This window comes from Carica papaya, chromosome 6 (genome assembly GCF_054855325.1).
Source record: "Carica papaya isolate Zhongbai chromosome 6, ASM5485532v1, whole genome shotgun sequence".
NCBI lineage: Eukaryota > Viridiplantae > Streptophyta > Magnoliopsida > Brassicales > Caricaceae > Carica > Carica papaya.
This window is the reverse complement of record NC_142314.1, coordinates 31507259-31530023: the sequence shown is the minus strand read 5'-3', so window position 1 is coordinate 31530023 and position 22765 is coordinate 31507259. Positions and strand designations below refer to the sequence as shown.

The window sequence follows — 22765 nt, the reverse complement described above, 5'->3', positions numbered from 1 at the left end:
GTCTATAAAACAAAATAAGAAATAACAACCTTGATTAATAATAGTCCTATACGAAGTATTTGGAGTCCTTGCATTAGGAGGTCCTCCAATAGGTGAAGGCCTCTGGAAAATTTTCTGATATTTCTGTCTCTTTATTCCATAGGAACTTGGTAGTATATTAAACTGATTTTTTGGTGGGTTTTGGCTGTAATTATTCTTTTGTTGGACTTCTTCTTTTAGAAGGCTCTTAGAGGATGTCTTATCCTCCATTTTTGTAATTTAACTTTTGTCGTCCTTAATAAAAAAAAAAACAAAGTATTCTTCTTATCATTCTAAAGTATTCTTTTACCCATAAAACTTGGCAAACCCTTTGTCTTTTACTACAGCAAAGAAGAGTTTAGTGTGACTAATTTATTGATTTTCACCTGTCATAGTAGTAGTAGGTTCCTGAGGTAACTGATTATAATTTTGTCACATTAATCAAATGGTTTAGTTTGTCAAAATCAACTTTAGCTTCTAAAAGTACCAAATCATCATAGAAGACACCTTCAGTTTTAATGGGAGAAGGCACAGTTTCTCACAGATTCTTATTTTTCTGCAGTCTTTACAAAGTGTTGTTTTCAAGGAGGTAAATTTTTCTTTCCTTTGATAAACTGTTATACCTTTTTTCTTTTCCTGATTTTCGACATCTTTATCCATTTTACCCGATCTTTTACATTTATTGCTCAAGTAACAATAAGTTTCTTCAATATATTGCAGGCTGGCTCTGTTGATCCTGTGACAATGACAATAAGCATATTCTTGCAGCTTTTTGATATAGGAATCAATGCAACACTGCTATCTCAGGTTAATTGTTATTTTTGTATTGAAAAAGCATATCATTTTTCTCACTAAGGAAATGAAAGAACATAATGATTAACAAACAAGATATTAAAAAAGGAGGAGAATTATGTATCCTCACAAAGAGAAGGAAAGATGAAAAGAAAAGAATGGAGAACTGATCTTCTAAAAGATAGCTAACTGATTTCTTCACAGATTCATCAAAAAAAAAAAAACTGATCTCTCTACAGAGGACGCGAAGATATATCCTTAAAAGTGCTCATGAGCTTTTGCCCAAAAGGATGCCAAAAAGAAACCTTATCCCAAGGAAACAAGTTTCTTGAAGATTCTGACTGTCCTTTCCAGCCAAATCACTCACAACCCAGCAAAAAAGGCTGTGTCATGAGAGTTGAAGAAAGGAAAACATCAATTGTACCAGGAGAAACCCAAGAAATACCCAAGTGACGAGGCTCCTTTGCCAAATTTTCTTGAGCCACTTCATAATGCAAAAAGAGATGGTGATGAGACTTTGTGACTCTAAAACACATCACAGAAATTGACAGGATCCTTTGCCAAAATTTCTGAGCCACTTCATAATGCAAAAAGAGATGGTGATGAGACTTTGTGACTCTACAACACATAACAGAAATCCCTGGGGACAAGATGTGATTCGGTCTATGAGCTTGAAGCACATTGTTTGTATTAAGCTTAACAACAAATCGCCATCCGAAAAAAAATCTTTACCTTAGAAGGAGCAGGAACCTTCGACAAATACTTATAAGGACATGATTATGAGATGCAAGATTATGAATAAGAAATCGAAGGTAAAATTTACAAGAAAAGATACCTAAGGATGCCAAAGGCCAAATTTGAGAAAGCAGCAAACTTGAGAAGCTTAAGCAAAGTAATCATGTCAATAGCTTCCCGGCCATTAAGATTTCTGAAAAAAGACATTCCAAGAATAAGAATCATCTATCAATCCAGAAAAAGCATAAATGGGAGAATGATGAATTTGGGACAAGTTTTATAGTTGAGGAAAACGAGAAGCTAGAGGAATATTGTCAATTCAAATGTCCTCCGAGAAAAGAAAACAAGAGCCATCACCCACGTTTAATGTGATTAAGGGGAAAAAAGAAACACAGAGACTGGATATAGCCTTTAGGAATCTTATATTTGCTCGAAATACTGATCTTAGAATGCTCTCCACATTGATGTAAACCAAACTTACTCTTAATAACTCTTTGCATAATGAGTCAGATTTCAAATGAAAGCACCAATGGACCATAACCATTCAGCCAAGAGAGACAAATATTTACATGCCAGTAGCCCCATCTACTTTCGGCAAGTAGCATCTCTCCCAACTAAATGGGGTCTCTTGGACTCACTCAAGTCTGACCAAAGAAAGATCTCATCATTCTTTCATTCTTCTTAGCAACACCTCTAGAAACTTTAAACAAGGAGAAGCGATAAAATGGAATCCTGTACAAACAAGATTGAATGAGGATTATCTTGGTACTAAGAGGGAGAAGAGCATCTTTCAACCTGTCTATATGCTTAGAGGTTTAACAGACAAAGATGTTCCAAGAAGAAGCAACCCTAGGATTATTCCTGTGGTACACAAGATAAATGAAAGGTCATTTGAAGATCACAGCCCATATAGTCAACTAAGCTTTTCATATCTTGGTCCTCAAGATTAATAACCAAACCGCTCGTCTATAAAATAATAATAGTAATAATAATACACCAATCTTATTGAAGTTAATCCTCAAAGTTGTCTATAAAATAATAATAGTAATAATAATACACCAATCTTATTGAAGTTAATCCTCAAAGCCAAAATAATGCAAATAGATGCAGAATGGTAGCTCGTCATAAAATGTCACATGGTTATAAGAACTGACATCTTCCGCTAATGGTAAGTGAGAAACTTTTACCCTATCATGACCAAACTTAAGGTCCTCAGCATGTCTCTATCAGAACCTCTAGAAAGCATACAATTCAATACATCAATAATGATCATGAAAAGAAAAGGGGACAAGGATATCCCCTTGTATCAAACCTGAAACCAACTCTAGACTTACCAATAACCAGAAATAACAAATGCAACTGAAAAAAGACATCCTCAAAATCCAAGCTCTCCATCTATCTTTTTATGGTCGATTATATAAAAGAAAGTGGAAAGTCTTACAAGGCTGAAGAGAGACCCATAGACTGAAGATGGACCCAGATACAAAAAGCAGAAAGTTGCAAATGACAAAGAGGATTGCATTGACCTCTTTTGCTATCTTTGGTTCGGTTTAGATGTTTCTTATTTTGGAATTTCCTATTTTCAGTTATATAAATAAGTGGGGCTAATTAAGAAAGCTGAAAGCCATGATGATTAAATAGGCTAATCAATAAAGCTAAAGATCATGGTGATTAGATCCTAGGTTTTAGGAAGAAGTCAGCTGACTTTTTATTTCTGCCTAGATTTCTACCTAAAATCATGGTGATTAAACCCTAGGTTTTAGGAAGAATTTGCTGACTCTTTGTAGTTATTTGTATTCATTCTGCTATAAACTAATTAGAGAATAGTAAAAGATGGTTTGTAATCCTATATTTATGTAGATTCGTAAAGAGCCCCAAATTCTAGTTCTAATATATCTCACTCCTTGACTAAACCCCAAGCCCGAGACCTTAGTATATCTCCAAAGCGTTATCTTAAAATCTCAATTTACTCAATCATAGGCTTTCTCGAAATCCAACGTAATTAACAAACCTCTAGTCCTAGTCCTCCAACCACTTTGATCATTTCATAGGCAACAAGATAAGCATCATGTATCCATTTACCTCCAACAAAGGCGTTATGTTGAATAGAGATCATCTCATTATGAACCTTAATCTATAAGAAAGCACCTTAACGATAATCTTGTACATACTTGTAATCAGGCTAATAGGATGAAAATAAAATACCTTAGTAGAGCAGTTTATTTCAGGAACCAAAGTGATAGAAGGTAAATTGGATACTGATGCCTATTTTCTTGTTAGAAAAAAATTCTAAAAAACTTGACCAAATCAACCTTAATGATATCCCAACAATTTTGGAAGAAGGCAGTAATAAATCCACCAACCTTGGTAAAGAGCACATTACAGAACCTCCCTATGTACTATCTTCTGTCTTAACAATTCCAGTGAAGATTGCAAGAAGACTTCAGGCCATCCAGAGCAGATTCTTGTGGGGGGACTCTGAAGACAGAAGAAGGTATCATTTGGTCAGATGGGAGGAGATAAAAAAACCTTTGAAGTTGGGTGGTCTGGGATTAACGTCTCTGGTGAAATTGAATCTGGTCCTTTTTAGGGAAATGGTTCTGGAGGTATTTAAGAGAAGAGGATAGGCTTTGGAAGAAGGTGATTGATGCAAAATGGGGATGTTGGTTGCCGGATGAGAGGTTTAGGGATATAACCAGACTTCATGGGGTGGGTGTATGGAGGAAGATTATCATGGAAAGACAGCACTTTCAGATGTACATCCGCTGGAAAATTGTTAATGGAATGGGTGTTATATTTGGAGTGATGATTGGGTGGAAGGGGGCTGTCTCAGTAATCAGTTTCCTCAAATTTATGCTATCGCTTGTTCCAAACACAGCAAGGTAGGGGAAGTGTACAGTGGAGGGGCCAGCAACTGGGATTGGAACATTAAAGTTAATAGAAATCTTAATGATTGGGAAGTGACAGAATTTGAGAAACTTATGAGCCTGGTAGTAACCATATCGCTGAACGATCTCAAGGATAGGATTGGAACATTAAAGTTAATAGAAATCTTAATGATTGGGAAGTGGCAGAATTTGAGAAACTTATGAGCCTGGTAGTAACCATATCGCTGAACGATCTCAAGGATGAACCTATCTGGATATTGAAGAAGAACAGGGTATTCACGGTTGGATCTTTTTATAATTTTCTGGTTAATCAAAATGGGCTGGAGGAGAGCAAATTTTCTATGAGACAGATCTAGAGAGTTAATGCCTCTCCTCGCATTGCTTTTTCTGCTTGGGAAGCTGGTAAAGAATGTATTTTGACCATTGATAAACTCCTGAGAAGGGGTCATGTCCTAGTGAATGGCTGTTATTGTGCAAAGAAGTTGATGAGACCTGTAACCATATTCTTCTTTGGTCTCCGGTGGCTTATAGCATATGGACTTTGGTGTATGGCTTACTTGGAATTAGTTGGGTCACGGCGGGTAGTGTAAAAAGTGAGATTGGGACTTGGGATGCGGTAAGTAAGGGGAGGAAGATTATAAATTTAATACCACTTACTATTTTTTGGGTTGTGTGGAAGGAGAGAAATCAAAGAATTTTTGAAGGGATTGAGGGTCATATCTCAAAACTAAGGGATAAATGGATACATTGCTTACGCTCTTTGTGTTTGAGTCATGATATTAATAGGATGGAGATTTTGGGTATTTTATTGATTTTAATGATTGATTTGTAAATATTTTTGTATTTGGGCAGCACCCCCTCGGTGTCTCATTGTTTATAATACTCACTTTACTATTTTTATTTCAAAAAAAAAAAATCCACGAAGGTCAGGGATGTTTGATGAAAAATTAGTTTTGTCTTCTTAAAAATTTGAGAATAAAACCGTAGCCCTTATACTTTAGATTTCTTAGATATTACATTGAAGAAGTCTTACGTGTAACATTGAAGGATTTGATCACATTACACAACCAGAAAATTGAGAAAAGTCCCAAAATATTTTATGAAATAATTAAAGTATCTTCCAAAAACTGAAATTACAAAGATATTTATAATGCTTCCTAAAGTAAGGATTAGACTAAATGATACTAATACTGACAAGATTAACAAATACTCTTATTGCAAGGTGAGAAGGTGAGAGGGTCAGTGATTCGGAAGGATAGGTGTGGAGATATCACATTTACACTTTGCTAACAACACAATCCCATTCTTGCAAGATGATGATAGGTTAATAAGGAATGCAATACTCTTATTCAAGTATTTGAATAGTTTATCAGGATTGAAGATTAAGTTGGGAAGAGTAGTCTCACAGGAATAAATATGGATGATGCAACTGTGTTGAGTATAATGGAATTGATAGGATGCACTAGGAGTGATTGGCCTTGACATATTTGGGAGTCTATTTGCGAGGTAAACCAAGGAGCAAACCATTTCGGAAGGTGAGAAGAAGTTAGCTATAAGGTTAGAGAGTTGGAAATGGAGACTTTTTTCTTTGGGAGGTAGAGTTACTTTAATATATACATGCTTATCCACTTTACCACTCTATATCTTATCCTTGTTAAGTATATCTACGGGAATTGCAGAGAGATTAGAGGGATGCATGAGAAGATTTTTGTGGGTTGGAGTGGGGGTGGAAAACAGTGACCATTTAGTTAGTTGAGATGTCTTTTGTCAATCCAAGAATTTGAGAGGATTGGGAACTGGGAATCTTAAGTCTAAAAATTTATGTTTATTGGCAAAAGGACTTTGGCACTTAACTTGGGAACCAAACTCTTTGTAGTAGAGAATGATTAGGAGTATCCATGGGAGTGGCAGGGATGGATGAGATGCCCCATCAAGAAGATCCATACCCCACCTCAGTCCTTGCAAAGCCATCTTACTAGCACTTCCATTGTTTCTTCCCCTTACCTGACTCCAAGTTAGAGATGGATCTAAAAGGGATTTTGGGAAGACACCTGGATGGGAAAACAGCCTCTAGCCACAGTTATTCCGATTGTTTAATCTTTCTTCAAGACCCAACTCCATAGTTTCTGAATTTATTTTAGACACTAAAGGTAACATTAGCTGAAATTTATCTTTTACCCGCAACCCGTGGATAGGGAATTCCTGAAATGCAAAATCTTTTGCCTTTTTTCTCAGCCTAACACCAGAATTTGGTTATTGGATCCATCAGGGGTGTAAGCTGTTGAGGTTATATAAAAGCCACTTTATCAAGACTGGAATTTCATCAAGCATACCATTCTTTCAACCTCTTGTGTTGAAGACCTTCCTATTCCAAACCTTCAACTTGCCCTAAAGGAATTGCAACCTTTTCATCAATATGGAACCACACCACTAGGTTACACAGCATCCAGCAATTTCTTGATGTTCACCGAAAATCAGAATGGGCCAACCACATATTCTCAAAACGAAAAAAGGTGAGACCCAACTCAAACATCCGGACTCCAAAAGGATGAGGGCAATTGAAGTCTGGGCAGGCGAGCACCTGTTGGAAAATCAGGGAAGCAAAAATGATCAATATGTGGAGGCAATCTAATCTCTGTTCACGAATCAAGTGTATTGGGCACTGGAGAGAGGGAGGCCACTGAGCTCAAAGTCCTGAATGAAATTAGTAAAACCCCAATATTTCCAGTAATCGTATTCCCACCCAACTTTATGAAGGAACCAGGCAGACATTGAAATTGCCATCAACACACCAGAAGGGATTACATTATTCCAAAACATATGAACGTTCCTCTCAACCAAAAGATCCAAGACCTGGCCAAGTAGGTCCATAGATATAGGCAAACCACTAGGAACTCGATCGACATAATGAGCTATCTATTGCACAATTAACGAGAAGAATCTGAGGTTAGTTGTAATTGCTGCTTATCGTGGTATGACCTAATCAGCTGGTAGTCTAGGTCTGAGCAGCGAGGACCCACAAGCTTGTAGCATTTATTTTTGTCCTGTCAAACAATATACTGATTAATAGATTCCATAGAATTACTTTAATGACATACAAGGAAATTCCTTCTCATTCATTAGTGACTATTTTTTGTGTTAGACCATTATATAATTGTGCAACTATTGCATCAAATCCAACTACAGCATATAAAAGATGATTAATTTAATGATAGCATTTTGTTGGTTGCATTGACTGCTTTTTTATCTTTCTTGTTTGTCTGCAGTATATTTCCCTATTATTTATAGGGATGTTGATTGTTATATCAGTACGTGGATTCTTAACAAATCTAATGAAGGTAATCCTGGATTTGCTTAAATTTTTTGGGTTTTCTGCATGTGGTTTTATTGTTCTTTCTATACTAATTTATTAAATGAGATGGGCAAGTGTTAGTTCAGTTTAGTGAACAAGCTATCAAATAGGTTCATCATACCACTTAATCTGTTTAGGTAATTTCATCTATAAATGCAAACTCACTGAGATCTGTGGAAACTGGTAGTCTAGTTAATGAGCTTATGGACTTATTTCAAAAAAAAAAGTTAATGAGCTTATGGACGAGTGGACAAAGACCGTTGTATGTTTATACCAATGGGACATTACATTAAAAGGTTTTAACTGATTCCCGAGGCATTCTGGAATAATTGATGCGTATGGTATCAGGAAAGAATCCAGCAGAGCTATTACCTTTAGACCTTAAGCTTTTATGTGTTAGTTTCTTCACATTCTATTCTCTTTAAATGCTGAGTAGCATATGTTTCTTGTCTGACCTCAGGGATGGTGATACATGGTAGACACTGAATAAACAGTGTTTTAACATCACTAATATAGTGCTCATATGTACCTCAGCTAGTGGCATCATTTCCTTTCAGAAATGGAGGGAAAAAGCATAACCAATGTAGTTTCTTAAATGTAGTGTATATTAATTAACTTCAAGATTCTGGTTGGATGCAGTTCTTCTTTGCAGTTTCAAGAGTAGGAAGTGGATCTTCAAGTAATGTTGTACTTTTCCTATCTGAGATTATGGGAATGTATTTTGTATCTTCGATTCTTCTTATAAGAAAAAGTTTGGCGAATGAATACAAGTAAGCAGTTTTTTTATGTAAAATTTTATACTTTGTCAAATACTATGTGATGAACCGTTCATTTGATTTTATTGATTTTCATTGTTTATTTTATGTTAGGAATATAATATAACATGGAAAACAGTATGTTCAATGCCCCTTCTCTGGAATTAAAATTTACATTAATTAAAACCGTAATGGAAGGTAACTTTGAAGTTCAACAGCTAATATGAGAATTTGACAACATCAGCAAGAAGATATTTTGGGTTGAGTTATGACATTGTAGCCCTCATTTAGCTCTATATGGCTTAAGTATCTCAACAGCATGCTGCATAATATTGTGTTGTATATATCATAAAATAGTTAGTTGGCTGTTATCTGAGTCTATTCTCGACAGGATAATCATAACGGATGTATTAGGTGGAGATATTCAGTTTGACTTCTACCACCGATGGTTTGATGCAATCTTTGTGGCCAGTGCTTTTCTTTCATTGATTTTACTCTCTGCTCATTATACATCTCGCCAAGCTGATAAACATCCAATTGATTAATGTATTCATATGTAAGTATTTTTTGTCTTTTACAATTTCTTGGATTGTTATAAATCATTTTTATCTTCCTGGTATTGAAAAGTAAAGTTATCATGATTTACAATTAATTCTCAGTGGCTAATCTATCAACCAAGTGTTTAGGAAAAAGAGAAAGCATACCAATTTAAGCATTTTTTTAGCAACAGTAAGGGTTGCTTGTGTATAGGACTCATCAACCCAAGATTTCTTGTTTATCCTGTGTTTAGAGACAAGCATTCAAAAAACCCCTTGATTACACTATAGTTAGCATCACTAATAGAATTGAGAAAATTACGAGGGGCTATTTGTGGTTCAATGTAGGAGAGGAGGCTAGGGATAATCTATCAAATGGAAGGTGTTGCCTTTCTATGAAGTTGAGAGGCTTATGGCCGCTGTCAAGTTTTTTTTTTAATAAAATGTCTATCGATTTCAATGTGTTTGGTCTTTTCATGTTGACTTGATTGTGAGCGATGCTTATAGTCGATTTATTGTCACAATATAGGTGCATAGAGTTTTTCCGCTCGATTATAAGATCTTCTAAAATTCTGTCTATTGTAGTTCTCCTACTTCTTGTGCGATTTTTTGAAATTATGACTCTGCACTTCATCTCGCAATTATATTTTGCTTGTTTCTTTAGGTGACTAAATTACCCTTAAAGAACGTACAGTATCTTGTGGCAGACCTTTTGTTTACAACTAATTCTGCATAATTTCTATTAATATTAGAGTTTAGGAGCAGTTTATCACTATTTTTGAATATAATTCTTTTTCCAGTGACCTTGTTGGGTAATATTGTATTGTGTAGGCTGTTTGTAGGTGCATTTTTTTTGGATTATGCATAAATTAATTTGTAGCGCTCACTGCATAGGTGATGTCTAGTCTTATGTGGGATAGATATATCAATCATCCAACCAATCTCTAATATATTTTCTTATTTACTGGTGTATTTTTTTTACTTTTCCTAGTTTGTAATTAGGATCAACAAAAATGTTAGTTGGTTTGCATGCTAATTTGCCAATATCCTTCAACAGGTCATGAATATATTTTTACTGTAGAATAAATTCCTCAATTTTGAGAGGGCAACTTCTCATAAAATATTTTTAATTTACCAAGTTCCTTAATTTCAAATTTTTTTATCAAACATTGTTCTAATATTAATTTTTCTTTATCATAATTTTTTGTTAACAATAATGTCATCAACGTATATTAGGAGAGCTGTAACTCCCCCTATCTCTGAGTGTTTAATGAGTATAGTGTAGTTTCCTTGAGTTTACTTAAATCACAAATCTATCATCATCCTTGTGTCAAACTGTGCTCTTGGCGGTTGCTTGAGTATATAAGAAGCCTTCTTTAGTTTACTACCTTATTTGGTCTTGCTTCTCTATCAAAGTCTAGTAGGATATCTACGTAAATTTATTTTTTTAAGCATCGTTTCCTGTGCACTGTGTATGTCTTTGCGAGTGTCGTTCGTTTAGACAGAGGTTGAAGTTGAGGGTGGCGTAGAGGATGAGCGATGTACATCTCTTGCTTCGTGATAGGAGTAGGATTGTGACATACGACTTCATGCTTGCTTCTAGCATCTGCATCTGGTCGCCAGAGGAGGCATCACGACAGATGACAATAAACGCATTGCGTTTATGTTTGGTCGCTGACACGTCCGATGGTGCGGCTGCATTTGTTCATGGTGAAGTGGTGGTGGTTGGCAGTTGTTTTGTAATGGTCAACTAAAGGCTAACCTAGTCTTTTTAGGGTTTTTTCTTTTCTATTTTGGCAATGAAAGTAGAATAGGGTTTATAATTGAGACCAGAACTTCTTTAACCTAGACTTCGATACCGTGTTAAGAATACCTTTGATGTGTATTCTACTGAATATCACAGCTTTATGTATACAGATTTTGTAGGAGAAAGAATAAAACAGACAATAAATTACAATTAATTACTAAATGTGTAATTTACTCTTCTATCTTTTAACCTAATTTATCATTTATTTAACATTATTAATAGTTGACTTATTATCGCAGTAGATTCTTATAGGTCCATCTAACTAGATTTTTAAATTTTTTAAAATCATTTTCAAGCATAGGAGCACACACTCCTTGAGTCATAACTCTGAACTGAGACTCTGCATTAGACTTGACCATCATATTTTGTCTTTTACTTATTAGTCATTAGATTGTCTCCAAGAAAGTTGTAGTATTCCGAGATGGATCTTCTATCAACTAATGGTCATACATGATCTGCATCAAAATATGCTTCCAGGAGTAGGACAATATTTCTTTTAAATGTAATTCCCTTCTCTGGAGTCCACTTCATATAGTGGAGAATCCTGTAAGCAACTTGTAGATGCACTTCTTTGGACTTGCACATGAATTAACTGACTAAACTAATTGCATATGTTGTTTATAGCCTGATATATGACAAGTATATCAGTTTTTTATTAGTTTTGGTACATTTTCTTGTCCACTTGTTGGTTTTCCTCTGCCAACCTCAGTTTATGATTGGAATTAGAATTAATTGGTGTGCTTGCAGTTTTACACACCAGCTTGCCAGTTTCTTTCAGAAGTGAGATAAATATTCTTGACTTTGAGTAAGCTCACTTCAAGTCATAGGAAATATTTTAATTTCATCAATTCTTTGATCTTGGATTCTCTAATTAGGCATTATTCGAGAATTACTTTTTTCCCCTTCATCATTCCTTGTACATCTACATACACCAAGAGGTTCGTGACTCCTCCTAACTCTGATGTTTTGTGAACAGGTTGTAATCACCTTGACTTTATTTGTAGTCTGTACATAGTATTGTTTTTACAAATCTCCCAAACCATATTGGGAATTGCTTAAGCCCATGCAATGTTTTTTTTTTTTTAATATACACACTTTATTCGATCTTATTCTCTTAGCAAATTTAGGAGAAATTTCCATGTAAATCTCTTCTTCTAACTCCCCACGTAGGAAAGCATTTTTGATATCAAATTGTTACAATTGCGAATTAAAATTAGTAGTTAAAAATAGTAGGGTACTTACCGTATTCATCTTAGCAATGAGTACAAATGTTTCTTGATAATCAATTCATTAGATCCGAGTATACTCTTTAACCACCAATCTTACCTTGTACCTTTCTTTGGTTCTATCAATCTTGTGTTTAATAGTGAACATACTTGACCCAATTTTCAAGACCGTAGAAACCTCCACGAGTGCCTAGAGGTTATATGTGTCCTAGAGGGTATGTGTCATTGTAGCCTATAAATGGGCATGAATTCAATGAATCGAGCACAAAAAGTATTATAACCTCAAAGGATTTTTTTCTCTTCCTTCTCTCTCTCCTTCCAGATCAGAGTCATGACCTACTCATTGAAAGGTTTCTTCAACCAATTAGCTCTATGGCCAGTAGTAGGGCTCCAGTTGATGTCTTCCAAAAATGAGGTGATGCTTGCCCTCCTTATTGTATAACGGACTAAAGAATTTGGTAAATTCTCTCCCAATGGCTATAGTATCTTGTTCAATCACTCCATTCCCATATATTTTTTATAATTCTCTCTGCTTGGTAATGTTTATCGAAAAACACACGGGTTATAGTACTGACCTCATTGTTTTTCATCCTTCCATAATGATCTGTCATTGTTAGAGAATGTTAATTATCATATCAAGTGCCTCATCATCAGATGCTTATCTTGTTCATTTGCTTGTTTTTACAGGAAGCATAGTTGTAATATGTATGTTTCACTTCAAAAGGATAAAAGGTAGGTTATGACATGTTTACTTGAATAATGTCTTTGTTATTTCTATGTGGAATTTGTAGGTTCACTTTTTAATTCTTCGGAAAAGAATTCTTTAAAGTTGAGATTTAATACTCTTCATTTTTGTTTAATTAGGTCAATCAATTGATTAATTTTTGGCTTGGTTGTAAAATGTTGAACAAATTATTATGAATATGTAATTTTATCGTTTCTCTCAGTGGTGGTGTTGGTAGTTTATTGTTGCAGCTGTTTTTAGAATGGTTGGGCTATAAGAGTTTTAAGTTAAACTTTATCATGGATGACTCATTTAATAATTCTGGGAAATTTCAAATTGCAACTTGTTGTAGCAATACTTTGCTTAAAATTGCATTACAGCCACTACCATCTACATGATCCTTACTGAATGCTAGTACCTATCGACGAAGTCACCAAGTCAACATGCTATATTACTATTAAAAAAAGCATCCACTGTGTAGTAGCTTAAGTCATAAGGAGTTCAGGAGTGAGATTTCTTTTGGTTCCAAAGTTGTAATCAGGAAGACAAGGATAATGCTTCTGTCATTGACTTTTGAGACCTTGGTAGTATTAGTTGCCTAAATATAAATTATGCTTAAGGTCTTGGCCATGAGATATCAGAACTTTTACTTGTGTAGTTTTGCTTTTCCTTATACAGGTTAAGCTGACATAAACTGAGTTAAACTTGTTCCACTAGCCGTTGTTGGTCATTACATAACTAAATTATATTACGTGTAGATAAGGTGATTATGCTTCACTGATTCATGATGTTGCCTTTCCTTTTCAATAGAAAAGGGATGACCAGAATAGGAAGCTATATAAAATGAGAATCAGAGATCCAAGTGATTTGGATGTACGAAAAAGTTGACCCCTTGTGCCCAAAAGTTGAAAATGTAAAATCAATATCCATCTTTTGTCATTGCTGTTTCCTTCTACGTTTTTGTCTTTATTCTTCAAGGGGTTTGATAGTTGCCTCTAATTGCAGGTGGCAGATTTGTTCAGATAAGAGGGAAAAAAAAAGTGTTAAACTATCAAGCAGCAAGTATTACATGACTGCTTGAATGATCATGACCCAGAAGCTCCACACATGAGGACCATGTCGGCGAATAGAAGGTTGAAGTTTTGATAGGATTTATTTGTTGTACCTAGTGCACATTAATGGAAGATAAAATTGTTTCTGATCAATGAGATCTTAAGTTCACAATTTGTAATTTTTCTTTTATTTGATCAATCAATGGTCAAGTCCTTCAAAAACCTGTATTCCCTGTACAGCCATGAATTTGGTTTCATTCAATGCAAATTCTTCATCTTGTGTTCCATGGTCATGTGATGGATTCTCAGTGGGTACCGCTGCTGATGTCAATTTTGGTGGCAAGAAGCTTCAACCGATGGTCATGATAAACTGTGGAAGGTCTTCTTTTAGATTACTGCAGCAAGGCATTAGTTGGGTAACAGTGGTGTTGACAGTATTGTATCAGATAGCTGATTTGTAGTAGCTGGTTTGAATATTGAATTATGTTATCAATGGACTAAAGTTGTGCATATTTTAAGGTGGTACCTTTTTTCACCATCACCTAGCAAAACCATGGAATAAATTTTATTTTCCATCAATCTTCTCTGCTTATTGTTGAATATTTTTTGAAGCAATGCTGTTGAAGCATTTAGTAAAGATGTCATTCACTTGATTCCTTTCTTGTGGTGTTGGATGATATTGTGAATTTATCACTTGAAACTTCATACATCTAGGTTTCACATCCTCTAAATCGGCCTTCCTGGAGAAAACACAAACTAATTTGTGTTTAATTTGGTGATTGCTCTGAAATAGGGAGAAAATGTAATTATTCATGAGCATTTTGCTGGATTTCCCCGACTCATCTAAGACTTAATTAGAACTTGCCGCTCACAAGCTTTGGTGGTGCCTGGCTTACGAAGTGACTAATGATCTCCCTTTCCGTAACGTCTCTACCAATGATTAAATCTAGTTGGAGGGTCTTTTTTTTCCCCCTGTTGTAACAAACTTGTTATGTACGAATCAATTTTCCTTCTTTTAATGCGTATGTTTTCTGAGCTGTCAATGGCTTCCTTATCAAACCATGTGATTTATCAGTTGATGACGTTTACGAAAGTAGAAGTTTGATTAAGACGTGTTTCCAATTGGTGTTAAGGCAACTTTATTGACATTCAACAGTTTCAACACAACTTGCGTTCTGCGAGCAATAAATATCAACAGCTACAAACCCTTCACACTATTTAACCATCAAAGCATGATAACGCCATTTTGGAGAACTTGATTCTCAAGATTGATTGATGTACAATTAAGGATTTAAAGAGTCGGTTCTTATATTTAATATTTTACTTTTGAAATAAAGGTTTTTGCATTATTTTATGGGAACATGCTGATATCTTTTTCGGCAAGAGAAACAGGAAGGCCTTTTGGTACCTGAAAAAGAACTACACCATACAATCATGCAAATGAGAGAAAGAGCCTGACAGAAAGTAGAAACATCAGGAGAACCAACATTAAACAAAAACCAACACCAAGACACGGGAGAAAAAGAAAAAAAAAAAAAAAAAAGCATTCACGTCAGAGAAGCAATAGACAGGAAACAAGAATAAAATTTCAGTCAGAATTCTGTATGAACTCCCATTGTTAATGCAAGACTACTTATGACTAATAGATAGGATCAATGGCAAAGCAAACACTGTATACTTGAAATGTTTACTGAAAGCAAGTTCTTCTCAGCTTCACAAGTCAATTGTTTGGAGCAATGCTATACATAAAGGTGAAGCATTAACAGCCCATTATTGCACAATTGTACACAAATGCACCTGCCCGTTCCCTAACAGCAAGCACATTCCAATCTGATCCTTCGTTGTTCCCTTCATCTGGATTCCATGAATGGAGCACAATAACTTCACCTTCAGGTCCTCTATGTCCTCCAATCACTAGCAAACTGTTGCCACATGCTTTGAATGCCAGTCCCCAGCCATTGGAAGAATCAGCTCTGACTGGCAACCTCTTCACAACATTCCAGGAGTTATTAGTCTTGTCATACTTCTTTACCTCGTTTGTTGCTTGATCAGCAGAGTAAAGCTGATTATTGACAACAGCAACTAATGGAGGAGAACGCATGGCCGGAGGAGACTGTGTACTCACACTGGAATCAGGATACATGTTTTCTATCCGCCTCCATGTCTTTGTCTCTATGTTATATTCTTCCCCACAAGTCAAGCAATTGGTATGGCTTGACATGCCCCCGATGACATAAAACTTACCATCCATAAAGAAGCCTGAACTAAGTTTACGTGACAAATTCATGTCAGGCAATATTTGCCAAGTACCTAGTTCAGCATTGTAAAGCTCAGCGGACTTCAGAACATGGCCATGCTTGTCAGTTCCACCAGCAACAACAGCAATCTCTCCAAGACTACTTGAACCAAACAGGCAGCGAGGCAAATTCATTAGAGGGCATCTAGACCAATCACGGGTAATCAAGCTATACATCCAAATAGCAAATCCGGACAACTCCCGCCCAAACACAAGTAGCTCAGTTCCCACTGCAAGGGACTCCTTGTCTGCATACGTAAAACAATCATCACATGGCATCCTAGGTAATCTCATCCATCTCTGTGTTACAGGATCAAAAGCTTCCCAAGGCATTAAAATACAGGCTAAATAAACCCAATGTTCTATGATTCCAAGCCGCCGCCTCAGTTTATATAAATATCCACTTTCAACCAATGATTTGAATTTTTTATTCAAACTGGCCAGATTTGGGAAATCTGACCTGCTCCCCCAAGCGAAAATATCTAATGCTGTGTCATCAGGAAGGCCTGGTAGGAGACTGTCATCTGATGGTTGGCTATCATGATTCTCACCAGATGATGCCATGATGACATGCGTATCCTCATTTAGCTTTGCATATAAATTGGAAATATGGATTTCCTTTTCAAGAAAACCTTTTCCAAATTCTTTCAAACTAATATTTCTAGCCAAGAGAAATGATTCCAATAGATGCCAATTTTCTTGAAGAAATATGAAATCTTGACTGATGGATGAGCCGAGCTGAAACATTATATGATGCAGCAGGTCAGCCATGGCTGGTGATTCCCAATCTGACCCTTCAACTTTCTTCTTTTGTCCATTTAAAGCATCTCTGAACACCATTTCAATCAATGTGTGATTGAGGATGCTACACGATAAAAGAAAGGGAAAATCCAAGAAAGTTGTCAGAAGGTTATTATAATATAAGAAAACTTCAAACTTAAAAGTGCCAGTTACAGAAACCTCTTCCAGCCAAAAATGATGGTGTCATAGTAGTATGGAATGCATAAATCACATTGGCATAGAGTTGGACCAAACATATAGGCATGTGCCTAATTAGCAATGGAAACCTCAAGCACCAAATAATGAAAGATTGTACCATGCAACACAATAAAAGTCCTCAACCTTAGATCATGCCTTTGTATAGACTCACCAAATATTGAACTTTCTCTTCTGACTTTTCATTTTCTCTCACCAACACCTATGTAAAGGGAGGAACTACTGTATGGCCAATGGCCACAGGTTTTATCATTACCGTTAATCAAATAAGAATACAACATTATGGTTTTAGTTTGCTGATATACTAATTGTTATTAAGGTCATATGTTGTCTATGGGCATTTTTTTTTTTTAAATAAAAAATCAAATGCTGAGAGTGGGAGTCGAACCTGTGACCTCCCAGGCCTTAATCTTAAATATGTTGTCTATGGGCATGCCATCATGCAACATGTAAATATTTACTATTTCATAGAATCATCTGTTAATAAAGAAATATAAAGGAAACATAAGGAGAAAAATGATTGCCTGATAGTAAGAAGAATGATTTGTCATACATAAGAAAAAAAATAGTTAGAAACCACAGCACACTTACCTTAAAAGCTTCAGCATCCCTACTAATATTATATTGAAAAATGAAGTAATAAATACTACAATTTCCCCCCCTCAATAAGTTCCTGATTTGATTAAGAAGAACCAAAAGTAGATTTGGGCAGAAAAATGATAATGAATGACAAAAATTATGAATAATTGCTTAGTCTTCTTCATCACTTTTTATAACCTTTTCTTCTCAACCACAAAATGCCCATCCAAACATGGAAAGTTACTGATTGCTTTCATGTGCATTAGTATTTTTTGTCAAATTCCAACTTTCTAATAGAAACATTTAGCAATTACTAGAAAACTTTGAAGTGAAAGATTATAAAAGAAAAAATGACTGAGGATGGATTAAGTCCCCAAAAATATGTCACTCCATATGAATAAATGGATAATTTATTGAATTAGATGCCATAATCAATATCAAAACCAGATTTTTGCGCCATTCCCCCCAAGACATTTTATGTTTTACACAACTGCATGACCATAAACCTTCTTCCATGCCCACTATTTCCACCTAATCAAGGAGAGACTGATTTCCGAATAAAGTCAGCAGAGTCCGTACGCATTTTGTTAATAAGCAATAAAAGCAAGGTATCCTTATTATTTTATCATACCAATCAATTTCGATGATGCATGCAGAAATCTACATAATACATAGGCTTTCCTTTCGATATCAGTCCTTTTCTTCCTCTGGAGCAATCACTAGTAAGCTAAATATCCGTCATGTTCAAGATTTTTAAAATATATATATATAATTTTTGGGGTGTGTGCTTCGGAATTTATTATTATTTTCAAGTATTAATTGCCAACATACAATAGAAAATAAAACTTAGAATCTTCTTCAAGCACCCAGCTCTACTTATCATTATCCAAATTAATCTCAAAAGCTGCAAACCTAGAAACCAAAAATCACGAAAGGTACTAACAATTTAACATGCAAGATGAGCGGTTTATGGCCAACCAGACCACAATTCACAATTAAAGCTGAAAGCAGTGATCAAACAAAGAGAAATTCATCACCTCAAGGAAACAACAAAAGTCCCAAATCTTCACCGGAATTCTGCAACAAGCCAGTCGCGGACAGAAATTAGGAATCAAACAGGTCCGTTTTCTCCAACTCAGAACCCTACTCAGCTGACATGCAACCGAAAAAGTAGATCTATCTCCCTCCACCTCCTTAACTATACATGTTCAGAAACAAAGCCGTCGCTGAAGCTGTAAAGTTGAATTCAGTCATTTCATAAGAAAACCTTGATACCTCTCCCGGTATAAGGCCATATGAGATTGAGAAAGAGATCTGCAAGTTCAGTCTCTTTTATCTCCCGAGCCTTTCTCTCTCTGTAAAACTCCCATTCTCATCCACATGATCACTACGTGTCTGAAGATGATTCTCTCCATTTTCACTTTCTCTAGAAACAGAAGAAGAGTGATCTTTTACTCCTTTCCCCTTTTATGTATTGGGAATTTTTGTTTTTTTGTTTTTTTGTTTTTTTGTTTTAAACGTTGGTTCCATCTTCAGATAAACGGTATATTTTATTTTCTTATTTATTTATTTTATTTTGTATATTTCACAGCATTGTAAATTAGTTATTTTTTGTTTCAAATAATTTAAAATTTTTATTATTCTAAAAATTAATATTCCCTTTTTTCCAAAATTAAATAACAAATTTCATTAAAATAAAATATTTAATTAAACAAATTCTTTTAACGTCTAAACTTTTTATTTTTATTCTTATTTTAATTTATAATAAAAATCTAAATTTAACTTTCGAATTTTATAAATATAAAATTAATATAAACTACCTTATATTAAAAAAAATTATTTTTATTAATTTTTTAATTAAAAAACATTACAATGATCATTAATTTTCTAAGTGAAAATATTAAAAGCCACTAATTTTTAGAAGTCATGACTTTAATATTAAAATATTAATTTATTATATAAAAAATGTATATATTTATTGACACGCATTCCCTGTGCTCTTTTTAAGTCTTTCCCTCCTCAAATTCGGTCAACAGCTTCTCTTTATCTTTTTACTTGTCTTGTTGAAGTAATATTTTCATTTTAAACGTTTCTTTAAAAAAAAAAAAAATTATTAGTATATAAAATCCTATACAATAATATTAAAAATATTTGTACACAATATTTTTTTATGTGATAAATGTTTTCAAATAAAAATATTGTATGATAATGTTTTCAACATATAAATCAAATATTCATAATAATTGTTGAAATATATAATTTCTAAGAAAAAAAAAATAGAAACTATTGAAATAAATTTCAATGGCTCAAAATAAAATATGTTTTCTTTGTGATCTATCCTAGTTCATTTTTTTAGTCGATATTCTTCACTTACCCTGATAGTTCTAAGCTGAATATTCATTCAGTACGTTGCTTAATAAAATTATATTATATTTAAATTTTTATTTTATGTGCAATGATATCTATTATCTATTTGATGATGAATAATTAATTTTAATATTCATATATGGTAACCTAACAGTTACTGTAACATAAAAAAAAAATGAGTTGAATTAGATTATAGAAAAATAAATAATTTAAAGCGAGAAATTAAAAATATGAGGCACTAATAATCTTATAAACCCTAATATTTTTAAACAAAAAACCGATTTGAATAATAAAATCAAAAGGAAAATGGAAGAAATATGGAAAAATCTAGGGGTTCAATTAATAATCTATTTCTATTATCTCTCCTCAAATTTTCTCACTTAAAATTTATCCAACGAGTGTTTGACTCGTAATTCAAATGATTTTTTTTGTCAAAAAAAAAAATTCTCAAGAAAGCTCTTAACCTCTTACACAAATATGAGAAGATTTAAGAAAGAGTTATAAGTTCATTATTTAAAGGAGTTGATGTTCATTGAAAAATAATTAAAGTCTTCTAGAATTGACTCAAAAACAAGTTAAACACTTAAATCCCTTTACATTGTGGTAAATTCTTTTGTTTAATAACATACAATGATAGATGTTTAAAGTCTAAATATTATACTAGTATTTACTTATCTTAAATTTTTATATTCTAGTATCAAATATTCTTAGTTGCCTGTAAAACTAGTGAAGTTTTGTTTATATGAAGTATTCACTAATTATGTTTGCCCGTATATGTTGACTAGGGATCAACCTATTAGACAGATAAAACGAATTTAAAAAGAATCTTAAATTTATTTTTTTAAAAGTAAATAAAAACATCATATATAAATTGAAAAAAATTAAGGAATAAACTTTCAACATCAAATTATTCTATTTATCTTTTATTGGACCTTCAAATAGTGCCATCAGCGAATAAGATTGATATCTTTTAATTATGAAAATAATATCCTATTACACTTCTCAATAAACAAAATTGGTATGTAACACAAGTTTATTATTTGTCATATTAGTAATATATTCTTTATAAGCTAATTGCACGAGAAAATGATGTCATTATTATATACTAGTCTTAATCCATTTATCTAATATTTTTTATTAATAAATTTGGTTTATCATGAGCTACTAAATATGTTAGTTAATGATTTTTTTTTTCACTTTATTCTTATATGATACAACTTATCAAAAACTCTTGAAGAAAAGTTTAGATTATGATACATAGATTACAAAAAAATGCATCAAATTTTTTTAAAAAATTTATATGGTATGATAAAAAATGAGACATTTATAAGTCCATTTGCACTATTATCACAATGAATATCCTCTGTTTGACAAAAAAGTGAACTTATAGGCTCCGAATTTATTTTTGTTCATTCAATAAACTCATTCTCTAATAAGTACATATATTTTTTCTCTTTTATTGATTATACATCATATTATTCCAAACAAACAAACAATAAATGAAATCAATTATACAAGTGAATGTTGTCAAGTTTTGGTTGTTTCGCTATGATTCGATACTATTGATATAAAACTTTTGTATTATATTAAAGTAGTTATTGGGTATAATCTCGAGTTTGTGAAAGTATTTGACTATTACATAGGATTTATCATTTTTAAGTAATGAAACATGTATCACATGCAATTAATGATATTTAATATTTGTAGTAATGTGTCTAACAAGCTAATAAATATTATATGCATTGGGCATACTAGGTATTATAATGATTTAATAAATTATTAAACAATAAGTTATCAAATTTTCTTTACGTTGTTTGTGAAGATAAACAAATATTAAGTTAAAAAAAATAAGATTATAATAATGTTATAATAATAAAATTTCAACAACATTTATAATTTTGTAGTCAATGTCATTTTTATTAATTCAAACTTGAATGGTACAAATAAAATACCGTTTTATCAATTTGCTTTTGATTTATGACAAGTTTAGGTTATCTCATTTTATGACCATATTGGATTCGAATTTTACGAAACCTATTTCTATCATCGTCAATCCCACGAGAGTTAAAAAAATAAATATATTTACTTAAAATTTTGATAAAAATATAATAAAAAATCTTAAACAATAATGCCTTCAATATTTTATTAAACTTCAAATTAAATGAGGATTAGAACAAATTTTTGTCTCGTCGACCAAGGAATGAGAAAGAAGGTCCTCGCTACACCCATCCATGTATTTGATTATTCGACTAATAAATAATTATTTTTAAATATTTTAATATTAATTTATTATTTAAAATTACCTTACAAGATTATCCTACTAAGTGTTTTAAAAATATTATGCATTAAAGTTTTGAAGAACTTTAATCTATTAATTTTAATATTATACAATTGTAGTGTTATCGTATTAAATAGTTTTAACGGATACAAGAAATAATTTAAATATTTAATTATATTTGATTTGTTTTGATCATGTTATTATATTTAATGATTCTTTTTATTTTAATATCAATTTATTTGGTAAATTAAAAAAATTAATATATTAATTGAATTTAATTAAAAATATATATCATAATCTGGACTAAGGATTTGTAATATGGTAATCATAAAAATTATAAATCATAAAAACTGGATTTTATAGA

The 22765-nt window shown here is 33.2% G+C and overlaps 1 protein-coding gene and 1 pseudogene across 19 annotated transcripts in view; one reads left to right on the top strand and one right to left on the bottom strand.

Annotated features, from left to right (window-relative positions):
- GTG1 (GPCR-type G protein 1) overlaps window positions 1–14426 on the top strand; it is a 48751-nt gene extending 34325 nt beyond the window's left edge. The window contains exons 9-17 of one of the 18 annotated variants that reach the window (XR_015821557.1): window positions 581–607; window positions 739–825; window positions 7700–7771; window positions 8425–8555; window positions 8932–9096; window positions 11631–11688; window positions 12432–12524; window positions 12797–12841; window positions 13644–13752. Coding sequence is in view for 4 of the 18 variants with exons in the window: in XM_088222658.1 (XP_088078784.1) it covers window positions 581–607; window positions 739–825; window positions 7700–7771; window positions 8425–8555; window positions 8932–9085 (471 nt within the window). In the remaining 14 variants the exon portion in view is untranslated. Of the gene's footprint in view, window positions 1–580; window positions 608–738; window positions 826–7699; window positions 7772–8424; window positions 8556–8931; window positions 9097–11630; window positions 11689–12431; window positions 12525–12796; window positions 12842–13591; window positions 13753–13838 lie in introns of those variants that run through there. The other 17 variants (XR_015821561.1, XR_015821554.1, XR_015821563.1 and 14 more) reach the window with 17 other exon arrangements.
- A 1023-nt stretch (window positions 14427–15449) lies between these two features.
- LOC110816021 (F-box/kelch-repeat protein At5g60570 pseudogene) lies at window positions 15450–19232 on the bottom strand (annotated as a pseudogene). The gene is made up of 2 exons (XR_015821565.1): window positions 18794–19232; window positions 15450–17046 (listed from the first exon to the last, which is right to left on the bottom strand). The product of XR_015821565.1 is annotated as an F-box/kelch-repeat protein At5g60570 pseudogene (transcript).
- Window positions 19233–22765: the final 3533 nt, after the last annotated feature.